This window comes from Pan paniscus, chromosome 1 (assembly GCF_029289425.2).
Source record: "Pan paniscus chromosome 1, NHGRI_mPanPan1-v2.0_pri, whole genome shotgun sequence".
Lineage (NCBI taxonomy): Eukaryota > Metazoa > Chordata > Mammalia > Primates > Hominidae > Pan > Pan paniscus.
In genome coordinates, this window is record NC_073249.2 from 179,037,577 (window position 1) to 179,059,014 (window position 21,438).

General features: G+C 53.5%; 1 protein-coding gene across 3 annotated transcripts in view; it reads left to right on the top strand.

The window, feature by feature from the left end:
• Positions 1-18,285, top strand: part of TRABD2B (TraB domain containing 2B) — a 236,438-nt gene extending 218,153 nt beyond the window's left edge. Inside the window, exons 5-7 of one of the 3 annotated variants that reach the window (XM_034964645.4) lie at positions 241-331; positions 3,345-3,614; positions 12,698-18,285. In XM_034964645.4, coding sequence (XP_034820536.1) covers positions 241-331; positions 3,345-3,614; positions 12,698-12,902 — 566 coding nt within the window. In that variant the 3' untranslated portion in view covers positions 12,903-18,285. Of the gene's footprint in view, positions 1-240; positions 332-3,344; positions 3,615-3,831; positions 5,035-12,697 lie in introns of those variants that run through there. The other 2 variants (XM_063601244.1, XM_034964663.3) reach the window with 2 other exon arrangements.
• Positions 18,286-21,438: the final 3,153 nt, after the last annotated feature.

Genomic DNA, 21,438 nt, shown 5'->3' on the forward strand with positions numbered 1-21,438 from the left:
AGGAAACTGAGGCATGGGGAGATACAGTTAATGAGCGGCAGAGCCAGTATTTGAACCCAGGCAGGGTGGCACCAGGACCATGTCTTACCTTCTATGCTATACTGCCTCTCAGGGAATCTGGGGCATTGACTTTGGTGTAGGTCACTGGCCCAGATACAAACTTAGGGGATGGCCTGGGGCAGTCCCCTGTGGCCGGTGGCCTGGCATGTGGCTGAGCCCCTTTTGTCACTTGTGTTTCAGGTCACTTTCTGGGGAACAACACAGTCATCGACATCCTGCGGCAGGCAGGGCTGGAGGTGGACCACACACCCGCCGGGCAGGCCATACACAGGTAAGCCACATCTGGGTGTGCCTTGGCCCTCACTGACCCTGCCTTCCTGCCCAGGCTTTCAGGAGAGCTGTGAAGAGGCTTCTGGTGAGGCAGGGGCAGGTCTCTACCAGGAAGCAAGAATGGAAAGGCTGGGCTGGAGGCAGGAGATTGGGAAGGAGCTGGTGAGCCGTCTTGGCTCTAGGTGACAGCAGGGCCAGAGCATGGGTGGGAGTGAGAGCAGCGTTAGGACTGGAGAGGTGCTTATGATTTATAGATGGTGGGTTGGGTCGGGGGTAGAGGGACTCAGTAGAACTCCTGGGTGCTGCTTGGAAGACTGTGGCTGCCCTGGCTCTGAATCAAGATGGTACTGGGAGGATGGGCAGGGCCCTGGTCTCTTTCCTGGGTCACAGCCCCACTCTGTGGCAGCCCTGCTGCCCCACCCACTCCTGGTCCTCACCTTCTCCGTTGCTGTCTCTGGCTATGCCCCTCACCCCTAACTTTCCTGCCAGGGCATACCCACCCTGCTCAAATAGCCACTAGTGGCCATCCGCTATTCCTGCCAGGTCTTCCAACCCCCACCCCCACAGTCTGGGAGCTGCCCGAGGGTAGGGACCAGCTCAGTCCATCTGTGGTTCCACAGCACCAGCACCAGGCCAGGCATGAGAGGTGTCAGCGAGAGCCAGGCTCTGAGTCCCGGGGAGCCCCAGAGGTCAGTGACAGGATCCTCAGACTCCAGGGTTCCATGCAGCTCGTGCTCCAGCATAAAGACCCGGAGTTTGAAAGAAGCTTGGATCTTCATAGCCAGTATTTATTAACTGCTCGCTCCGTACCAGGCTCTAAGACCTTTTAACTCATTTAATCTGCATAACAGCCCTGTGAGGTCAAAGCTATGAGTTTCCCCACCTTATCCTTGAGGAACATGAGGCCCAGAGAGGTGAAGTCACTTGCAGAAGGACACACAGCGGTGTAAGTGGCAGTCTGGCTCCAGGGCCTCCCTGAACTATTACTCCCTGTACCAGCTCTGAGGGTGAACTGAGATCTCGATAAACCCTCACATTGGGACTTCATCCCAGTCTCCCACCACTTCTCATCTGAGTCAAACTGACAAGGCTGCTCTTCCTGCCTGAACCGTTTGGGCCCAGCACGCATTAGTTTATACTGGGGGCCAGGGGCAAGCATGTGTTTGAGGGTTGGGGATTCCAAGGCAGCCTCAGGGACAAAGCCTTCTTCAAGTTTCCCTCCTCTCCCCTCACCCCAGCCCTCACGCCAGCAGCCCCAAGGACCTTCCCCTTGAAGCTCATTGTGTCTGTTCTGGCCAGGGCAGGGGAGGCAGGCAGGCCAGTGAGGCTAGCGAGCCTCCTATTCATCTCAGAGCCCAGGCATTAGGGGAGGGGGCCCTCCACAGCTCCCCCATGGGCTCTGCTCCAAGGACTCTCAGCCTTAGCCTCCTGCACGGGGGAGCAAGGGAGCTGGCAGGGCGGAGGGGGGCGGGGATGCTGAGGAGGCTCCAACAATAAAAGCCATCATCGGCCACAGGTGCTTCCTGGATCTAGCTTTTTGTCTGACTGTTTTGAATTATCTCCCCAGCAGCTGCGGCATCTCCAGGCAGCCTGAATCCTGAGAATCTGGGGTTGCCATGGGGGTAGGGGAGGAGAGGCTGAGCTGATGGCCTTCTTTCTTTCAAAGAGAGAAGCTCCTCACCCATCGTGCCATGTGAGAGTGGGCTGGGAAGACGGCCTGCCTGCTGTCTTGGGTACTGTCGATAACCTTGCAAGCTGCCCACTCAGCCACAATTCCTGAAACCATTCCCAACCTTCTCCCAGGATCACATGTCCCTAAAACAAATTCTATTGTGGCCATGGAGAGGAAAGAATAAAAGGGAGAAAAACAGAGGGTGCCCTTGGGCTAAGCGGTGCACGTGTATGCCCCTGTATAAAACATGAATTCCACAATGTGACAAATGACACTTTAGCGCCTGCCTGACAGCCAGGTCTATTTGCTTGTCGGCCAACATCCAAGAGAGGCTTATGTGCCAGGCACTGTGTTAAGACCTCATCTCATTCATCCTCATGACAACCCCATGAAGTAGGTAGTATTATTATTCTAGTGCTATAGCTCATTGCTGCTTGAGATGATTAAGTAACTTACCCTTCGTCACACGGCCTGCAAGTTGTGGAGCCGGGCTGTGGACCCACATCAGTCTACCTCCAGCTCTGACTACTTAACACTGTCTTTGCTCCACTGAAAAGGTGCACAGGAAATGTGTATTGAATGTATGAGTGGAAGGTTGGATGAATGCACAATGCTAATAATCTTAATTACTTAAATGTTTTGGCTGCTTACTATTTGCCAGACACTGTTCTCGGTGCTTTGCCGGTGTTCACCTTCATAATCCTGATGAAGTACCCTGTGAGATACAGGCTGCAACACCCCCATTTCACAGAGTAGGAGACTGAGGCACAGTGAGGTTAAACTCACCTAAAGTCTCAGCCAGAGTTGTTGAATAAATGAGACCCTGACCAAGCTCAGATACGCCCCAGAGACCTACCCAGGGCTCACTCCCTCACGTCTTCCTAGCCTGGGCTCAAATGTCACCTGCTGGTGACCAGACCACCTTCCCTGAGTAGCACCCTTCACCCCCACTCTCACACCTGTCTCTGTTTCATTTGCTCCTCGGCAGTTAGCAGCGTCTGACATCCTCTGTTTTACTCTCTGCTGCTTTGGAATGTAAGCTCTCAGAGATCAGAGGCATTGTCTGTTTCCATCATGCTGATACCTACCTCCTAAAAAAGTGCCTGGGACAGGGTTGGTGCTCAGTAAATATCCATCCACTAAACAAATGAAGGTATGACTCAAAGCACTGGCTTTCAGCACCAGACGAGGTTTTCCTGGGCTGCTGTCACCGGGCCCAGCAGGGGCACCCTGGCACTTTCTCCTGCCATGACAAACTCCCACTGAATTGGACTGTATTCCCCACCACACATGGATGACATTCTCCAACACATGTGCCCCATGTGCCATTACCTCTTTCCAGCTCTGCCCCCCAGAGCCCAGCGCCCTCTCTTGAGGGGACCTCGACGAGCCCGGCCCCAGTGACCCCAGCTGCCGCTGTCCCCGAAGCACCCTCTGTGACCCCCACCGCCCCACCAGAGGATGAGGATCCAGCCCTGTCCCCACACCTCCTGCTCCCCGACAGCCTCAGCCAGCTGGAGGAGTTTGGCCGGCAGAGGAAGTGGCACAAGAGGCAGAGCACACACCAGCGGCCGCGGCAGTTCAATGACCTCTGGGTCCGCATCGAGGACAGGTGAGCCAGGGAGGGCAGGTCTGCCCAGGAGCTGGGCGTCTGCACCCGGGATAGTATACCCTGAACCCCCCACAGCTGGGCACACTGTCGTCAGGCCAGCCCTGCTCTAAGGAAGTGTGGCAGGTGGCTTTCTACAGCACGTTCACATCTGATTTTTCAGTTTTATTCTCAAAACAAAAGCAATTCAACAACAAGTACAATTCTCTGCATCTTAAAGGTGAGGAAATAGAAGCTTTCTTCAGGCACAGCGCACAAATCTGCTTTGCACTCAGCTTTCCTGGGACACACCTGTACAAACAGGGCGCCATTTGTCCCATGGACTGGAGGTGAAACTAGGAGAAAATGGAACAAGCTGGCTAAGCCAAAAGGCATGAGCTCCCTGTGCCTAGAAGCTGTGAGTAGCCGACACCCTGGCAGGGAGGCTGCAAAGGGAACCGTGCTCTAAGAGAGAGATGGGATAGATGGTGATCAATGCCCTTGAAGCTGTGGGCTCTGTCTTAGGAGTGGATGGGGGATTTGTGATATATCTTGTTGAAAATGGACAGATACGAGAAATCATCCTAATGCACGGAGACCCTTCTGTCCTCTTCCTATATGCCCCTCCTGCCACCTCTACCACCCACCTCAGCTTGTCTGTCACCAAAGTCCTGCTGTGACCAGGATGCTGTGTTCCAACCTCTGCCTGCAATCTCAGTACACAGGAGTTTCCCCAGATTCCACTTTTTGGCAGGAGTCTCCATATTTAGTGAACAGTGTTGCTAGAGCACAGGGAATGTCCCAGGGAGGGACTGTCAGTGATGGGGTAGAGTCCTACCCACTGCACTGGCCCAGCTCTGAATATGCCATGCTTAGCAGTCATAGAGTCTGCATCTCAGAGTCTCTATCAGAGGGAGCCTTAGACTCTCCATCTGGACCCTAGAGATCGCCATCCAGGATTTTCCCCCGAAACCCTAGAGAGAATCACCTTGGCTATTCGTTAAATAAACAGATTCTCAGGCCCCACCTCAGACCTCATGTATCAGAATGTGCAGGACAAGGGCCTGGGACTCTGTATGTTGCGTGTACACCTGGAGATTCTTCTGAGCAGCTGTGGGAAACCCTGACTACACTGTGCATTATAGATGGTGAACCAAGGCCCGAGTCAGAGAGGGTTTGACCAGGGTCCCCACAAGGAATCAAGGGCTGCCTCTTGCACTTTGCACTTCATGAATCTCCTACAGCCAGGTCTCAGAGCCAATGCCAAAATGTTGACATGGTCCAGCCCATTATCATAAACTGTGGGGTACACACTATCTTTAAAAGACTTCCAGCAAATAAGAGTCAAGCCCATTGATCCTTTGGGCATTGGTTTCAGAGAACCTTGGGTTACTGAGAAATGTACTTCGGCAGAACCTGGCCCTGTGTATTAGTCTGTTCTCATGCTGCTAATAAAGACATACCCGAGACTGGGTAATTTATAAAGAAAAGAAGTTTCATTGACTCACAGTTCCACATGGCTGAGGAAGCCTCACAATCATGGCAGAAGGCAAGGAGGAGCAAAGCCACATCTTACATGGCAGCAGGCAAAGAGAGAGAATGAGAACCAAGCGAAAGGGGTTATAAAACCTTCTGATCTCATGAGACTTACTCACTGCCACAAGAATAGTATGCGGGAAACCGCCCCCATGATTCAATTATCTCCCACCAGATCCCTCCCACAACACGTGGGAATTATGGGAGTTACGATTCAAGATGAGATTTGGGTGGAGACACAGCCTAAGCATATCACCCTGCCTGCCTAAGGCAGAGGCATTACTGTGGCTATATTGGCTATGACACATTTGGGTCACGTGCCCAGCATGGGCCTCCCCCTTCTAATCGGGAGTGAGGGCATAGAGTTACTGAGAGCCACTTTCGTCAGTGGCAGGGAGGGTTTGCAAGCTGCCAGGGAGGCTTGAAGCAAGTGAAGGAGCTGGCAACTCATTAAAAGTTCCAATTAGGCTGGTCACTCAGAGCCCTGATCAACACACCAGGGTGATCAGGAGACCTGGCCAGTGGTGGGGCCAGCCCATGGGGTGACGGGAAGCTGGGCTGTCAGCTCCAGCAATGGAGCTCCGGCCCCTAACCATGTCTGAAGGTAAATTTCAGCAAATGACTCCAAACAGCTTCCTTCTCACAACACATAGCTCCGAAACACAGAGCCTGATTTCAGGAGAAGAAAACAGCTTTTCTTTGGCAAGAAGGGAGCCCCTTTTCTGTCCCCACAGGTAAATTGCAGTTGGCTAACTTTATTCCATCTGGTTGGGTTGGAGAAGAAAGTTTCCACCACCGCCTGGCAGCCTGTTTGTTGAAATTTCTTGCCGCTTCTAGGGGAGCAGGCCCTGAGCTCCCTGAGAGGCCCAGGTGCAGGGCACAGCCTCCGTTGCTCCCAGGGGACTCACCCCACCCTCCTGCAGTCCCCAGGTTTCCAATTTTCTAAGAGAAGCAGATGAGAGCTCTCTGGGGGTGACCTGGGGCCCACTGATAGTCCTTCTAACAAAACCATTTTGGGAGAAGCTTTTACTCCCATTTCTCATTTTTCTCCTCCGAAACCCCATTGGAGCCATCCCCTCCTCCCCATCACCTCTCCCAGCTCATCTTGCACCTGTCGTCCTGGCCCCGAGTGCCCTCCCACATGGCCGCTCCTCAGCCTGGGGTCCTACAGTGCCCCCCACACCGCTGCTCAGCCCAGATGCAGGGCCTTCACCTTCTTTCCGCCTCAGCCACCACGCTGCTTCCTCGGGGTCTGCTGCCCCTGTCCTCACCAGGCTGTGTGCCACCCGAGGTGCCCCGTCCCACCTCCACACCTTCGTCCTGCTCCTCTCTCTGCTTGGAGTGGGGTGCCAGTGGATATTTGCCAAGCTTCCCCTGCTGTGCCAGATACCTGCCTCCATTCTGTCCCTTTTTCTGTCAAGAATTGTGGAAGGTAGGCCTATTTTATACCAGAGGAAACAGACTCAGCAGGTTAGGTAACTTGCCTAAGGCCAGGCAGAGAGTCAGGCAGACCTGCCTGACCCTAAGGGTCGCTGTCATCACTCAGCACCATGTGGTTGCCCTTCCCCCTCTCCCTGGCCCAGCTAAGGCCTCCCTTCCTCCACGCAGTGCCGGTGGGTGCCCCTGTCCTGACATAGTAGCACAGACTGCGAGTCCTCACTCATGCTCTAGGCCGGGAGGCCGTGAGGATCATATCCGGGTTGGGCTGGGAGCGAGTGTGAGAAGGAGGGAGTGAGCCAGGGACGCACCTGGAGTGCCTGTCCCGGATGCCACCTGGAACAGGCTGGCCTCCCCCTTGCCCCTCATTACCCGAGATATAAACACACACTGGAGGAAGTTTAGAGAAGCAGTAGCCCATGGCAGGATGATTTATGGGGACCCATGGAAAGGGCAGACGAAGCGTGTGTCCACAGATGGCTGTGCAGTGGCAGAATATTCTTGGGGAACCCCCACCGCTGAGAGCCAGGCTTGGGGGAAGGGCAGGGCTGTCACCAGGGTGCTCTAAAACAGGGTAGAGGTCATTTCTTTGCAGCGTGGGACTTGTAGCACTCCTTCCGTTTCTCCTTTTGTGCAGTTAGGACCTTGATGGGTCTTTGGAGGTCATGCCAGCTCTTATTCTCCAAGTCCACAGCTGACATGGGAGAGGAAGGGGAGTTTCATAAATAGGGAGCAGAATGTCTGGGCCATCTAGATTGGAAGTCCTTGGGCAAGTCATGCTGGCCAGGTGTAGGGAAGAGACTACCTTCCCAGTGTCAGGCATGGCCCAAAGCAGGGCACAGAGGTGGGTGACAAGACAGATACAGAGCCTTGGTGAGTTCCACCATGCAGGGGGAGGGGGTGCAGGACACATGTGCCACAGGGTCATTGCCCTCTGGGTCTCAGCTTCCCCTGAAGTTTGAGCAGATGGCTAGAGCTCTCAAAGAGGGGAAGAGACGCAGTGTCTCCCTCCTGCCCCCAGATTCTCCAGCTCCAGTTCCCCATAGCACAGCCAGTCCTCCTTCTGGGATGGTTCGAGATGGGTAGAGTCTCCAGGTGAGGACAGGACCCCATCAGATTAGAGGCAGAAGATGACCCCATCAGATTAGAGGTAGAAGATGCCCCCACGAGAATGAGAAGCAGGATCATCCAATGAATAAAAACAGACAAATTCAGGCAGAATGGGGTTCAAATCCAGTCCCCCTTTTTACTTACTTTGAGGCTTGGAGATTATGTGAGATGATGCTCGTAAGCTTTAAGCTGGCATCAGAGCACCAGTAACACTCGGTAACAGTTGCAGCTCGTATTGACACCTGTGACTTTCAGAGTCTCTGGTCTGAGATGACCAGCTCCCTACCCTAGCAGAAAGGGCCTTTGGCCTAAACCCTTAAATGAGGCATTGGTTGGGTGCTGTGAACTTCCCCCAGTTTAACAGGAACATGTTGGGCACATACTGCATTTAGTGCTAGTGAGGGACAGGAAGAGGAAAAGTCTCGTGTCATGGCCAGGGACAGATGGCTTCCAATGTGGTGCCACTGAAGAGCCCCGGAGCCACAGTCCAGAGACCCTGCCTCAGCTCTCCTGAGTGATCTTGGTAAGTCCCGTTTCCTCTCTGGGCCCAGTTTCCCATCTGAGGGACAGACAGGCCCTTCCAGCTATGGTCTGCTATGAAGCTATTAGAAAACAAGCCTGTCTGCCCTGTGCCCAAGATAGAATTGATCAGTCATGGCCCAGTGAGGCTGAGCAAAGCGTGAAGGCATTCCCAGCACAGAAGACCATGTGGACAAAGGTGTGGAGGCGGGAGGAGCCCTAGATATCACAAAGTCCTAGATATCCAGAGCTGCAGGCAAACCAGTTGCTTTGGATCTCTCATCCGACCTGCTTGGCCCAGAGAGGCTGAGGCCCAGACTGGCATCACAACAGGGTCTCTGCTAAGTGATCACAGTGAGATCTCTATCCCCAGGCAGAGGGCCACCTGTGACCCAGGCCCCGTGTGCCCCAAATCCGGTCTCCTCAGGCTGAAAAGCTCTCTAAGGAGGTCAGTCAGGGTACAGCCCACCAGCCCCTTGTACCGGCAAGAAGGCTCGGGATGCGCGGATCCTAGACTGGGATGGCTCTCAGAGACCCTCTAGTGCCAAGACCCACCCCTGCTCCAGGGAGCCCCTTGGAGGTGCCTCATGGTCAGACAGCTGACAGTGTCTCAGACACACACAGCCTTGCTTTCTGCCTTGGGCTTGTGATTTCTGCCTTGGGCTTCCACCTAAGATCTCGCTCTGGCTTCTGCTGCTAGTAAACATTTTAAAGTCCATGGGTCTGTTCCTGTTCATTGTGTTGATGGGGAAACCGAGGTCTAGAGGATAGCACTTGCCAAAGTCACACAGCAAGCCAGGAACGCACTACAGGCTAGAGCCAGGCTTCTGCCTTCTGCCCAAGCAGAGGGCCTCTTCCCCACTTTGGGGTCCCTGTTGACTCAGAGCCGACGCGGCCTCTTGGTGCCAGCCATCTGTGGAGCCTGGGAACACTTGCAGTGTTTGGTTTGGCTTTGAGGCCACTTTGCCATGAGACAGTTTCCCCCATTGTGAGCCTAGGAAGGGGTGGGGATCTGGACTGGGGGACTGAGCTTTGTGAGCAGAGTCAGGCCCAGGAGGTGGGCTGGGGGCATTTGGAGGGGCTTGTCCTCCACACCCCCCACCCACCAGTCCTGCCCCATTTCTCTGGGACTCCTTCCAAGCAATAAAAAGCCCGCTCAGGCTCCAAGCGGGAGTTTTCATCTTTGGTTTTCAAAGTGTGAAAGAAAATGCCTTTGGGCGCCTTGTGAGACATAGTATTCATAACTCCTACTTGGTCTCGCCTTCTGATGGTGGGGGCCCCAGCTCCGGGCACCTCAAGGGGCACACCAGCCTGCTGTCCTGAAGCCAGCCCACCAAACCAACAGTTCCTCAGGCTGAAAGGATGGGGCAGCAGCTAGGAGGACGTTTTTATGGACTTCTTGTGTTTTGTATGTGGGTTTCTTTTTTTTATTTTTGTTTTTGTTTTCATTAGAAAAGAAAGGGAGGAAAGGGGCTGAGGTAATGATCCCTGCCCGGCACAGGCACTAATCCCCTCCAGGGGCTGAGGCCAGATGAGGCCTCAGTGTCCCCGCCTGGCAAGCCTCCATCTGCGGGTTTGAGAGATCTCAGCCGGAAGCACCCACGCTTCGCTCATGGGCTCTCCATCAGGGGTTTGCTCATCTGTTCAGTCAGGGACGGCTCCTTGGCCTGTCTCAGGCTGGGGAGACACTGTCTCTTGCAAGAAATCTGAAGTCCTTCAAGCTCAGTTTCCACACCTTAGAAAGGGGAATAATAATAACATAACACGTGTATAGCACCAAGCAGTGTCTGTCAGCACATTGTAAGTGCTCTATAAGTGGAAGGTGTTATTATTAGGAGAGACACAGACACAAAAATATTAATAATGATGCTAAAAATAGCCAACCTCTTCTAGCACTTCTTGTGTGCCAGGCACTGTTCAAAGCACGTTACATATAGAAACCCATGCAAACTACGTATAATAAATGGAGACCTACAACACAGAGAGGTCAATGAGAAATGTACAAGGTTTGGGAGAAGCCTTAACTGCCCCAAGTGGCATTGAGGGATGGAAGGCAGATCAAAGAAGGCCTCCAGGGGAAGGGCATTGAGTCTGGCCTTCAAAGGTGAGTAGGAAAATGGCAGCAAGACTGTAGGTGTGATGGAGAGGGTGGTATGTGTTGAGAGAACCATGAAAGGGGAGGGCAGTCAGGCCAGATCAGGCCGGCATGGGGTGGGGGGCACAACATGCTTGATTCTGTGGGTGTGTAAGGGACATTGGAAGCCACCTGGCCCTCCCCCCCACTTCCACACACACACACTCTACTCAGAAACGCCATCCCTGCATCCTCTGGGTGGAACAAGAGTTTGCTCCCTCCCCTCCTGATAGTTCCTTGGAGTCTCTCTAAAGACAGAAGATCATGGCACATCACACCAGGTTGAAAGGAACCTTATGCAACTGCAGGGGGTGCTGAAGGCCAGAGCATCACCGGAAGAACGTAGAGGGAGAGAGGGATGGGGCAGTGAGTGAGGACCCCTCTCTTTAATGACATACATCAAGCCAGGACAGAGTGCCAGAGGCCGTTTGGACACCTGCTCCCAAGCCAAGAGCCCATGTGGAATCATGATATGCTTGGTGGCCCCGGGTTCCCTCCCCTGCCCACCTGGCCTAGCTGAAGCTGAGCCAGGGCTATGTGAGAGGCGTCTGGCCAGGACGGTGGCCTGGACTGAGTTCTGGTGGTGGTGATTACAGGCTGTCACCACTGTGATTATGGCCAGCTGTTAGGACCTCACAGCCCAGCCCGAGGAAATGCAGCCCGGAGTGACCGAGGGCAGCCTGTCGAGGTGGGGCAAGCAGTGGGAAGCGTGGCAGGAAGGCACGCATGCTGCAGACTCCATGAAGCCTGCCCTGCCCTGTTTCTACAGCCTACCCTCTAGGCTGGCCAGCCCAAAGGGAAGGGCAAGCTTCTTGCCCACCCATCTGCTAGTGAGCACCTACTGTGTTCCCAGTTCAGATCCTGGCCCTGCTTTGTGTCCTGCAGGAAAGCCACTTAACCGCTTTGTGCCTCAGTTTCTTCCTAAGTACAATGGGGACAACAGTCATCCCTGCCTCCCGGTGTTGTCATGAGGTCCAAAGGTTAAAGAGTGGCCAGTGCTTCACACAGAGCCTGGTGCGGGGGCAGGGCTCTGTACGTTCTTTTCTCACCGTCCAGGAGTGCCCTCCCCATGCTCAAACTAAATTCACTATGCCTTTCAGGCTGACTGTGGCCTCCCTGCTTCCGGGAGGCCCTCATGGCCTTCCCTTCATCTACCTGCTGCCCCCCGGTCCTCCCCTCTGGGTGACGGGGCTTGTGGGTTCCTCTGTCTGCATCTGCATCTCTGTCTGCCTCCTGCATGCTCAGGGTTCCTCGAGGATAGGCATGGCCATTGCTTCAGGGCCCAGCCTGTTTCTCTATCCCAGAGCCTGTCCCTCTCGTCCACAGGTCTCCTGTCAGACTCCTGACCTCTCTGCTAGGCCTCTGTAGTTGTGCACTCCCTCCTCAGTCCCTGTGTTAGCCTCCGTCTCTCTCTGCCTGTCCATTTCCTGTGTCTCTTTCCTGGACCTGAGCCAGTAACCTGGCCCTGAGTACCCCCTGCCCCCGCCTCCAGCTTCCCAAGGCCACCGTGTGCTGGGCTCAGGTCAGCTTCCAGTTGGCTCCTGCCCTGACTCTCCTTCCATCTCTCTCTGTCACGTGGGCTTTCTTGAGCCAAGAATCTCACCTGTTATTTCCAAAACTAGATTCTGTTTTTGTAAATTCGTGAAGGACTGCACCTCTCACTAAACATATCCTGCAGCTGTGCAAAGTAAGGCAGACCCAGGGCTCCTGCTTCATGGCGTCCCACTCCCACTTTCCTCTGGGACCTGACCACCAGGTAGCCTCCCCCCCGGCCACCACACAGCCTCTCTGAGCCTCAGTTTTCTCATTCATGGAAAGGGAGCAATGAGACCCATTTTGAAGGCTTGTTATGAGGATCAGAAATATTGCTTGGAAAGTGCTGAGCTCATGATGGATGCTCAACAAGCGATAGTTATGATAATGGCAGGGAACGCGGTGGGGTTGCTTGTCTTGTTTTCTGCGTGTTTTGGTGGTCTGCAAGGGGAGAGCAGCCAGCAGGCAGGGCACCTGTGTACGTCGATGACTGACCACCCCATGGTACCCCAGATCTATCTCCCCAAAACACTATTCTTTCTGCCTGGGACCCATTCTCTCAAGTGGTGACATCTGAGTGGCTGAGATGTGACAACCTGTGGCTGCCAGGGCCTGGCCCATCCCCCAGAGCCTGGCAAAGGGGGTCCGTGTGGACTCTGGAGCTCAGCCAGGCTGGTTGTGTGGCTCTGGGCTGCCCGGTTTGCCTGCTCAAGCTCCTTGTTCCCTTCTCCATTGTATTAGGCAAAATAGACCTGAAAAAATCAGATCTGAGCCCCAAGGCTTCTGCCCAGGACGAGGCTGCCGATGGTGACTCTGCCATGTGCTTCCTCCTTTCCAGCACCACCGCCTCACCACCCCCGCTGCCCCTGCAGCCCACCCACAGCTCGGGGACCGCCAAGCCCCCCTTCCAGCTTTCAGACCAGCTACAACAGCAGGACCCGCCAGGGCCCGCCAGCAGCTCGGCACCCACCCTGGGCCTCCTCCCCGCCATTGCCACCACCATCGCTGTCCGCTTCCTGCTGCATAGCCTTGGGCCCTCCTGACCTCGGCCACCCCAAGTGGAGAAGCCAGAGAAATGACACAGGGGTCTTCGGCCACACCCCACTGCTCCTGCCACCACCTCCAGGGGGTGCCCAACACGTCGAGGGCAGTCCACATGGGATTGGCTAGACACTCTAGAGCTTTACTGTACCCAAGTTACATCTTCTTTTTTGTAGAAGGATCTTAATTTCCCATAGTGCTATGGGGCTCTTTTGTAAAATACGTGTCCATATTAAAAAAGAAAAATGTATTTATTCTACCGATAAAACTATTTTTATGTGGCCTATGTTATAACCCCCTAGCCCTAGTGCTGGCCCGGGAGGGGAACCCGGGACGTCAGTGACCTCCTGTGGACTGTGGCTCTGGACTGGCTTGCTCTTGGATCACCGAAGCCTCCCGGGTCTGGGTTTGGCTTCTCCGACTGTGGGGCCCTCAGCGGGAGGGGCAGGGAGGCAGGCTTAGCCTTTGTGAAGCTGGATTTGGGAGCCAGAGGTGTGAATGTTGGCCATCCTCCCCTCCGCTGGATGCACCCGCGGCCTGGGAAGATAATTTAGGAAAGAGAATGCTGCTATTTTGAAACCCCTGAGTGTCTATGAACTGGCCCTCCAGAGCTCTTGGTAAGTGTTTTCAACCAAAGCGCTGGGGTGGGGTGGGAGGTGGGATACTGGTGCTGAGGAAAGCAGTCCCCACCCCACAGAACAAATGAATAAACTGAGATCCAGAGAGAACCAGGTGGGTAGCCCAAGGTCACACGGCAAGTGGGAGAGTGAGGACATAAATCCAGACCTCTCTGTTCTGGTGTCATGAATCCAGCTTGGGTTAAAGGAGAGGCTGTTGAAGTCCTGGCTAAATGGATTGAGCTGGGCCGAGGGACTGGAGTGGGCACAGGAGGGCAGTTTTAGAGACAGGGGCTTAGGCCTCACATGATGTTAATAGTAATGAGAGCTGCCATTTTTCCAAAGCCTGCAGCGTGGCAAGCACTTTGCACACTTGCTTCACTGATTCTTGCGCTAGTTCTGTGAGATGTGACTATCCCCATTTCACAGATGAGGAAACTGAGCCCCCAAAGAGGTGAAGGGACTTGCTGAAGAGCCCCCAGCCAGGATGTGGCCCCAGATCAGTGTGATGCAAAACAATTCCTGCCTCCTGTTCCCTGTTCTGCCACGTTCTCTCTGCAAGGGAGGCAGATCTCACCCAAACTGGGGCCAGCACAAGCTTTCACTCCACCAAGAAACCTTTTGGCCGGCTGCTTATGTTGACCCCTCTGGCCAAAGGGCTCTGGCAACTGCATGTGCCATGTGTCGCATGTCCTGACTTGCCAGATCTTGGAGCCCATGAGAAGCTTTCCTGCCAAATCAAAGGCTGAGAGGTGGGCACAGCTGTGGGGCACCTGGGGAGGCACAGCAGCCAAGTGGGGAGGCAGGTGACAGGGACTCCAAGAGACTTTAGCCCCTCGGCTCCTCAAGGTGGTGGTTGAGGAGACAGAGGACCCAGGTGGGCTAACTCCCACCTGGGAGGCCTGAAACCCCATGGGGCAGGTGCCTCAGTAATTACAGAGTCCTGGAACCTGACAGCAGAAAGGACCCTTCACTTGATGGATAATGGTAACAGTAGGAGGAATAATAAGGCCCACAGAGAGGAGACACTTCTCCAAGGCTGCACAGCTGGGTGGGCCTGCTGACTCCCAGCCCAGTGCACCCCAACTTTACAGCTTCGTGGGTTTCTCTGGCAGGCTTGATGGCAGCTAATTGGCCCCAGTGCCATCTTGCCCAGCTTGGCAGCTATCTCCCTTCTGAGATGGCAAGTTCTGGGCAGCTCATGGGATGGTCAGGAGTCCCACGGGCATCTTGGCAGGCAGCTGAATTCTTTACAGCTCAGCCCTGATGGACGTGTTTGAGCTTGAGACCTGGCAGGAGACTGGAGCTCTGCCTTAGAGGGCCCAGCCAGCCCCGTGGGCACCATGCTCTAAACTGAACTTGACCTCAATCCAGGCTGGAGTTGGTTTATCCTTGGCAAAAATGTGACTTCCTATTTCTGAGCGGGAAGGGGCTTAGCTGACTTATAAAGCAGGCTCAGAAGTTGGACATCAAACGGATCGTGCAGAGCACTATTTGGATGAGATAAGTGTAAAGGAATTAGAAGCACACAGGCCAGATTCCTCTCTGTTTGGAGCAGAGTATGGCATGAGACGTATTGAGATGGAGCTTGAGGTTAATTAAAGATGAAGCATTTGGGTAAACAGTCCAGGCACCTGACCATGTGCCCAGATCTGTGCCAGGCACTGAGCCAAGAAAGTAAATTAATACAGCTTGTAATTACTGAGCACATGCAATGCCAGGCTCTGTATTAGAGCTGAATCTAACCACTCTCCTTGGCCCAGAGGAACTCATTATCAAGATGGGACAAGCAGTGCAATGCTAGATTACGTCGTCCTGGCCCCTAACTTCAGGAAGATTCAGCCTTAGTCTTTCCCAGATCCCTCCTCTGGGCATATTAGGGGATCCTAAACTCTCCCTTACCCTAATTCAAGTGTTTAAAGAAAGATGGCTAGACTAGCCGATGGAGTAGACATGTACCTACAGGAGAGCAAAAGCCAATGTGGTCAGACATCTGTTGCCAAAGTTCACTGATCTCTGAGGACCACCAGCTGGCCAGGGTCTGAAATGAACTCAACTTGCTGACTTATGACCCAAAAGACTTGAGGCACATATGCAGGAATCTGCATGGCTGGGGCACTTGAATTCTCTCATCCTGGGCCAGAGAACCACCATTCCATAAGCAGCAACCCACACCTTTGACACGATCTATCCACCACTTACTGACATTTCTTCCAGAAACGTTCTTTGTGCCCAGCCTCATAAAATGCTCCTGTTGCTCTGAGAAATTTGTGTGCACTTCTTAGACTTTTCTGTTTGACTGTGAGGCAGGCAGGAAAGACGAAAGGTCTGAGACCCAGCAGGTAAAGTGATCTGCTTAAGGTCGGGCAGCATGTTAGTGTGGCCCTGGGTCCTCTACCTCTCACGAAAGCTGACTGTGTGATGAAGGGCTCTCTGGGGCATGTCAGAATGGCCATGTCCCCAGGTCTTCCTCCAGTGGTGGGTCTGATGCACCAGCAGCCAGATGAAGACAGGGAGAGCCCTGTCATCCACAGTGGAGGGAGAAGAATCAGGCTGCCAGGGAGCTGCAAAGGGCTGCTGAGGGTGCCTCCAGCCCTGAGAGTCAAAGATCTGGGATCTAGGAAGCATGGAACCTTGTGCTGGTTATGAACAAATTTGTCCTTGCATTGAAAGACCCTAAGCATATTTTCTTCATGCTAAATAATGTGTTATCTACAACTTCCTGGCCTCGGCTAGACCTGGACAAGCCTAGGTGCTCAGGCCCCTTGTCCCACTTGCCTAATCTCCAGCCCAGGGCCATTGTCACAGTGCATCCCAAAGAGGAGGGAAAGTCCTTCTACCAAAAGGAAAGTCTATTGAAAATGCTGTGAAGGACAAGAGAAGTTCTCCAGGGAATTGCAGCTTTGATGGCATCCTGTGTGGCAGACAGCAGAATTGGGGCTGGTGATAGTTTTTCAGTGACTGTGAGATAAGAACCAGAGTTCTCAGCCTCACCCTGAAGTGTCCTCTAGACCCTTCATGACCCAACCCTGCTGACCAGCCACGTCTCTCATGTCTCTTACCCTGTGCCTGGCCAGCGTGATGTGCAGTCATCTCTAGAATAGACAGGATGTTTCACACATGCTGCTCCCTACCCCTGGAAACTCCCTTCTCTCCCCTGTAACTGCTCATCCATTGAGGATCAACACAGATAGCACCTCCTCCAGGAAGCCCCCTCCCATTCCTTTGTGCTTTCTTAGCATCTATCACAATACCCACTGCCCAGTGTTGTGACTGTCTGGTGTGTATCTGCTCCTCTCTTGGACTGTGAGCAGCTTAATGGCAGGGGTCATGTAAATTTGTTTTTGTATCCTCATCTGACACAAAGGTGGTGCTCAACAGATGTGTAGAGAGAGAAAGGAAGGGAAGGAAGCAGAAGGAAGGGGAGGAAGAAAGGAATGAAGGCAGAAAAGAAGGAGAGAGGCAGACCTTAGTTCCGCCAGTGGAATAATTTCCACCAAGCCAAAGCTGTCTGGGGATGGCCCGGAGCCCCCAAGGGTGGCAGGTTTCCCATCGGGAGAGGTGTTTGAGCAGGGGCAGTGTGCCCACTGGCTGAAGAAGTGGTAGGAGAGTTGACAACTTGGCAAGGGCCTGGTGTAGATGACATTGAGGGTCCCTCCTGGCTCTGCAATGATCAAGTTCTGTGAACATTGTTATTTTTCCAGAAATTCATCTGAGCAGCCAAAAAAAATCACCCCGCTGGCTGTCTAAACCACTAAGGTTCAGGAATAAGTCCAGCCTCCCCACTCCACCCACAACCACCACCACCCCTCACAGCGCCCCCCTTCAACGACCCAGCTGGGCTTGACTGCTGCCCTTGGGCGGGGGAACTTCTGAAAGGTGGAGGAGGAGTGAACTGGAACCCAGGCCCGCAGCCCAGCCCAGAGCTCCTTCCCGCTCTGCCCCACTCCCTGACCCCAGGGGAGGAAAGAAAGGGTTCACGAGAACTGATTGACCCCCTACTTGGCTCTTTCCAGGGAGCATCGGCTATCCTCAGCCTTTCTCCAAGTGGGAGCTGGGCTCTTCCTTTCCGGAGATACTCTGGATACTTCTTCACTTTGCTGGATGACCTTGGGCAAGTTCCCGTCCCTCTCTGAGCCTTCACTTCCTCATCTGTCAAATGAAGACCTTGTTTCCTGCCTGGGCAGTTCTAGGGCTGGAGGGCAGGGGTGACATGGACAATCTTGGGCCTCCATGGAGATGAGGTGCTTGGCTTTCTTCCCAGGACCCACAGGCTGCCATGGGATTGAAAGCATGTGGAGGCGGGAAAGGTGACAGAGTAGCATGCCTCCAAGGCCCCCTTCATCCCAGTCCTGCTGTGGGGAAAGTGGGCTTTGAACGGGATCCAAGTCTAAGATGTTTCCGGTGAGCTGCCAGGGACAAAGGGCTCTCAGACATCTTGGGTCCCCAGTGGCTGGGGTGGGCAGGGGTTGATTCAGCCAAAGGAGGCTCTAGCCCAGAACAGAGGAAGCCAGAGCCCCTGCCCCATTCTTGAGCCTCACAGAGCTTGTCCCCGAGTTGATTCACTGTGCAACACAGGCTTCAGATTCATGTATTTGAAAGGTATTCATGATGTTGTTCTCTTATCACCTCTGCCCCTCACCTCTGTGAATTATCATGAAGAGTCCTTTAAGAGTATAATAGAAGACAAAGAAAGATGCTATTAATGTTATTTTGCCAAAAATATTTTTGTAGCATAATATATTAATAAAAGATATTATGAATTCAATGGCTTAGTGTTTCTGTGTGACAGCTCCCCTCTTCCTGCCAGGGAACATTCAGGAAAATTGCCTTTGCTGTGAGGGCCGAGGCCTGCAGTGAAGCAGAGGAGTTGGAGTGAGCCCGGTTTTCATGCACAGAATTGGGCAGACTTTGGGAGGATGGTTTCAGCAGGAACCCAATGGCTTGAGAGGCCTCATGCCAAATGAGGTCCAGATACCCTCTCCCCAGCCAGATTGAGCTGCCCAACGATGTGGAGAAGGAGCTGCTCGGGGACTTTAAACACAGCTTGAATCTGGGGCTCAGGCTTGCAGTCTCCCTTTTTTTTTTTTTGCCTTTCTCACTCACCAAGACCTACTGATTCTTCCCGATCAGCTCTTCCTACACACTCCCTCATCCCCATTGCTCCACCCTGGTCCAGACCTTTTACCTGAGCCCCTGCCACCTAGCCAGGCCCCTCCAGTCCACTCTCCCTTCGGCAGCCAGAGAGCGCTGTCAACCAACAAAAATGACCACATATCTCCCCTGCTTTGAAAATTCTTCAGTGTCTCCTCGATGTTGACAAAGGTTACACAAGGCCCTCTAAGATCTGGTCCCTGCCCATGACTCCTACAAGAAAGCCACCTCTTGCCAAGTCTTCCCCCAGCATTCCACACTCCAGAGTTACTGCCAGCCTCAGTGTTTTCTAACTCCGTCCCCCGCTTCACCACCCGCCACCTCTGCACTTGCTGTTCCCACAGCACTGCCAGTCTTTCCTCTTTATGCCTCACCCATTGCTCTGTTGAACTCCTACACATCCTACACAACCCAGCTCCAATGGTATCTGTTGCACAGAGACTTCCCCAACTCCCCAAGCCATGCCTCCCCTCTGTTCCTACAGCTTGCTGTTCCTCGGAGCACTTAAGGTTGTGCTGAGATGATCTGCAGTGCCCACTCTGCCCCTTGGCTTCCTCGTGCCAGGGCCACGGGTTGCCTCTCTGTGAAGTCAGCCTCAGCACAGTGGTTTATGTATGCCATATAGACACTATATATAGTGGGGACTTGTGGAAGAATGATGGAGTAAACAAAAAGGAAAGAAAGAAGGGAAGACTTCAAATACAACATGTCATATCTGTTCTATCACAGCACAGCATACCATCCAGTGTCAGCTGACTGGGAACCACACAAGATATTCCTGCAGCAAGTTTCACCCGGGAAAGACTTAGTCACTGGAATTGCGGGGAAGGAGGGACAGGTCACTGAGAAGTTTAGAGAGGAAGAGGACTCTATTCTAAAGCCCCAGAAGCCTCTACCAGAGGCGATTTATTGCCCATGGTTACTGAGCTCTTTTGGTTCCTACTAAGAGGAATATGGACTCCACACAGTGGCCCCACCTGCACATAGTGTGACAAGAATGCAACTGGAAGCTAACATTTGTTGAGCATTTATGATGCATCAGACAATGTTCTAGGCATTTATAAATACTAAATCATTTCACTCACGCGGCTGCTCTTCCTTATCTCTGTCTACTGATGAAGCAACTGAGACACAGGAAGGTTAAGTAACCCGACACAGTTTATAAATGCTGAAGCCAGGCTGGGAACCCAAGTAGTCCAGCTCCAGGCCTATTCTCCTCATTTTTATCCGGCAATTCCGTGATGTCAGGTGTGGGCTGCGGCCTGCGAGGTGGGCAAGGATGCATCCAGCATCCACATTTCACAGGCGGGGGACAAAGTCAGGAAGCGACTGAGGCCCAACACAGTGAGCCTCTTCCATGTCCAGGAGCCTGCCCAGACCTCTGTCCCACCCACCAGACTCTGGGCAGAGATCCAGAGAAGCCCTGCCCCACTCCCCACCACCCCCGATGATGGTCTTTAGGAGCTGACGTCAATGGTGTGAGGATTCCTGCTGTGGCTGTGACCCCTGTCCTCTCTGCCCCTCACACACAGGAAGGAGGCTGCTGTCATCCATCCACCCAGAAGTTCAGTGAGCGAATGAGGTCTTGTCCTTTCTTAGGGGCGGTAGTCCCCAGTTCACTTACTCCCTGGAGAGGCCGTGGCCCAGAAATAGGCTCTCAGACTTGACGGAACGGGTGGCTGAGGGAGGGGCGAGGGATTCCTCAGCTCCTGACACACTGCTCTCCGTACGGCAGCAGGTCTTCACTCCCTCTCCATCTTTCTACATTCTCTGAGGCCTTTCTGTCCCTGAACATCTAGGGTTCAACAGCCTAGCCCTTCAGAGGAACCATCGGACAATGTCCTGCAGCAGCCGGACTCTTGAGATGAGGACCACGGGTGCTGGGTTTCAGTCCCAGCTCAGCTGGCCTGCTGTGTGACCTTGGGCAAGCTCTGCCATTCTTGGACCTCTGTCTCCTTATCTGCATAGAAAGAGCAAAAAGTGGAGCAAATTGTATTCACTAAAATTCCTTTTAGAAAGAGCAGCATCTTTCTTTGAAAGACTGCTTCTATCAGGGCTTGAGGTAGGAAGGAAAACCACTGTCTCCCACCTCAAAGGAGGTAGAGAGAAGGTATTCTTTATGACTGGGGTAGGAATTTTATCATTTTACTCCTGAGAAGGAGAGCAGGAGACAGAAGAAATCAAGAGAGAAGGATGAGAAGTCAGGAGCTAGGCAAATGGAGAGAAAGTGAAGGAGGAGGAACATCTCATTGATGGGGAGAAAACCTGCCAACAGCAGTCATTTTCACAGTGGCCATAAGAACCCCACCCCCATCTGCTCTGCCAGTCTCCACTAGGTCCTCATGGCCTGTGAAGATTTGGGACGGAGCGGGGTGGTACCATGGAAGGGGCTGATTGCACCCAAGTAGACATGGGGTAAAGCAGAGGCTGCAAGCTGGAGACCAAGATCACAAGTGTGTGAGCCCCAGGGAGCCCATGCACTCTGGGAGGACTTGGAACCTCAGCCACAGAGTAGGGTGCCAAGAGTGTCTTAACCAGGTACTTTGCAGTAGCAATACTGGGTTACAGGTAGCTGGGAATAACAAGCTTAGACCTGCCAGCCTTGGGCTTTCATGAGGTAAGGGACTTGGGAGCTGCAGGGCTCTCTCAGGCAGGCAAGAAAGCCCCCACCTCACAACTACCTTCTAGGGGTGCTGTGGCAGAGGGAGCACCCCGGCCTAGCCAGCAGGACAGAATGAAGGCTGGGATGGGCTGGGCTTGGAGGGGA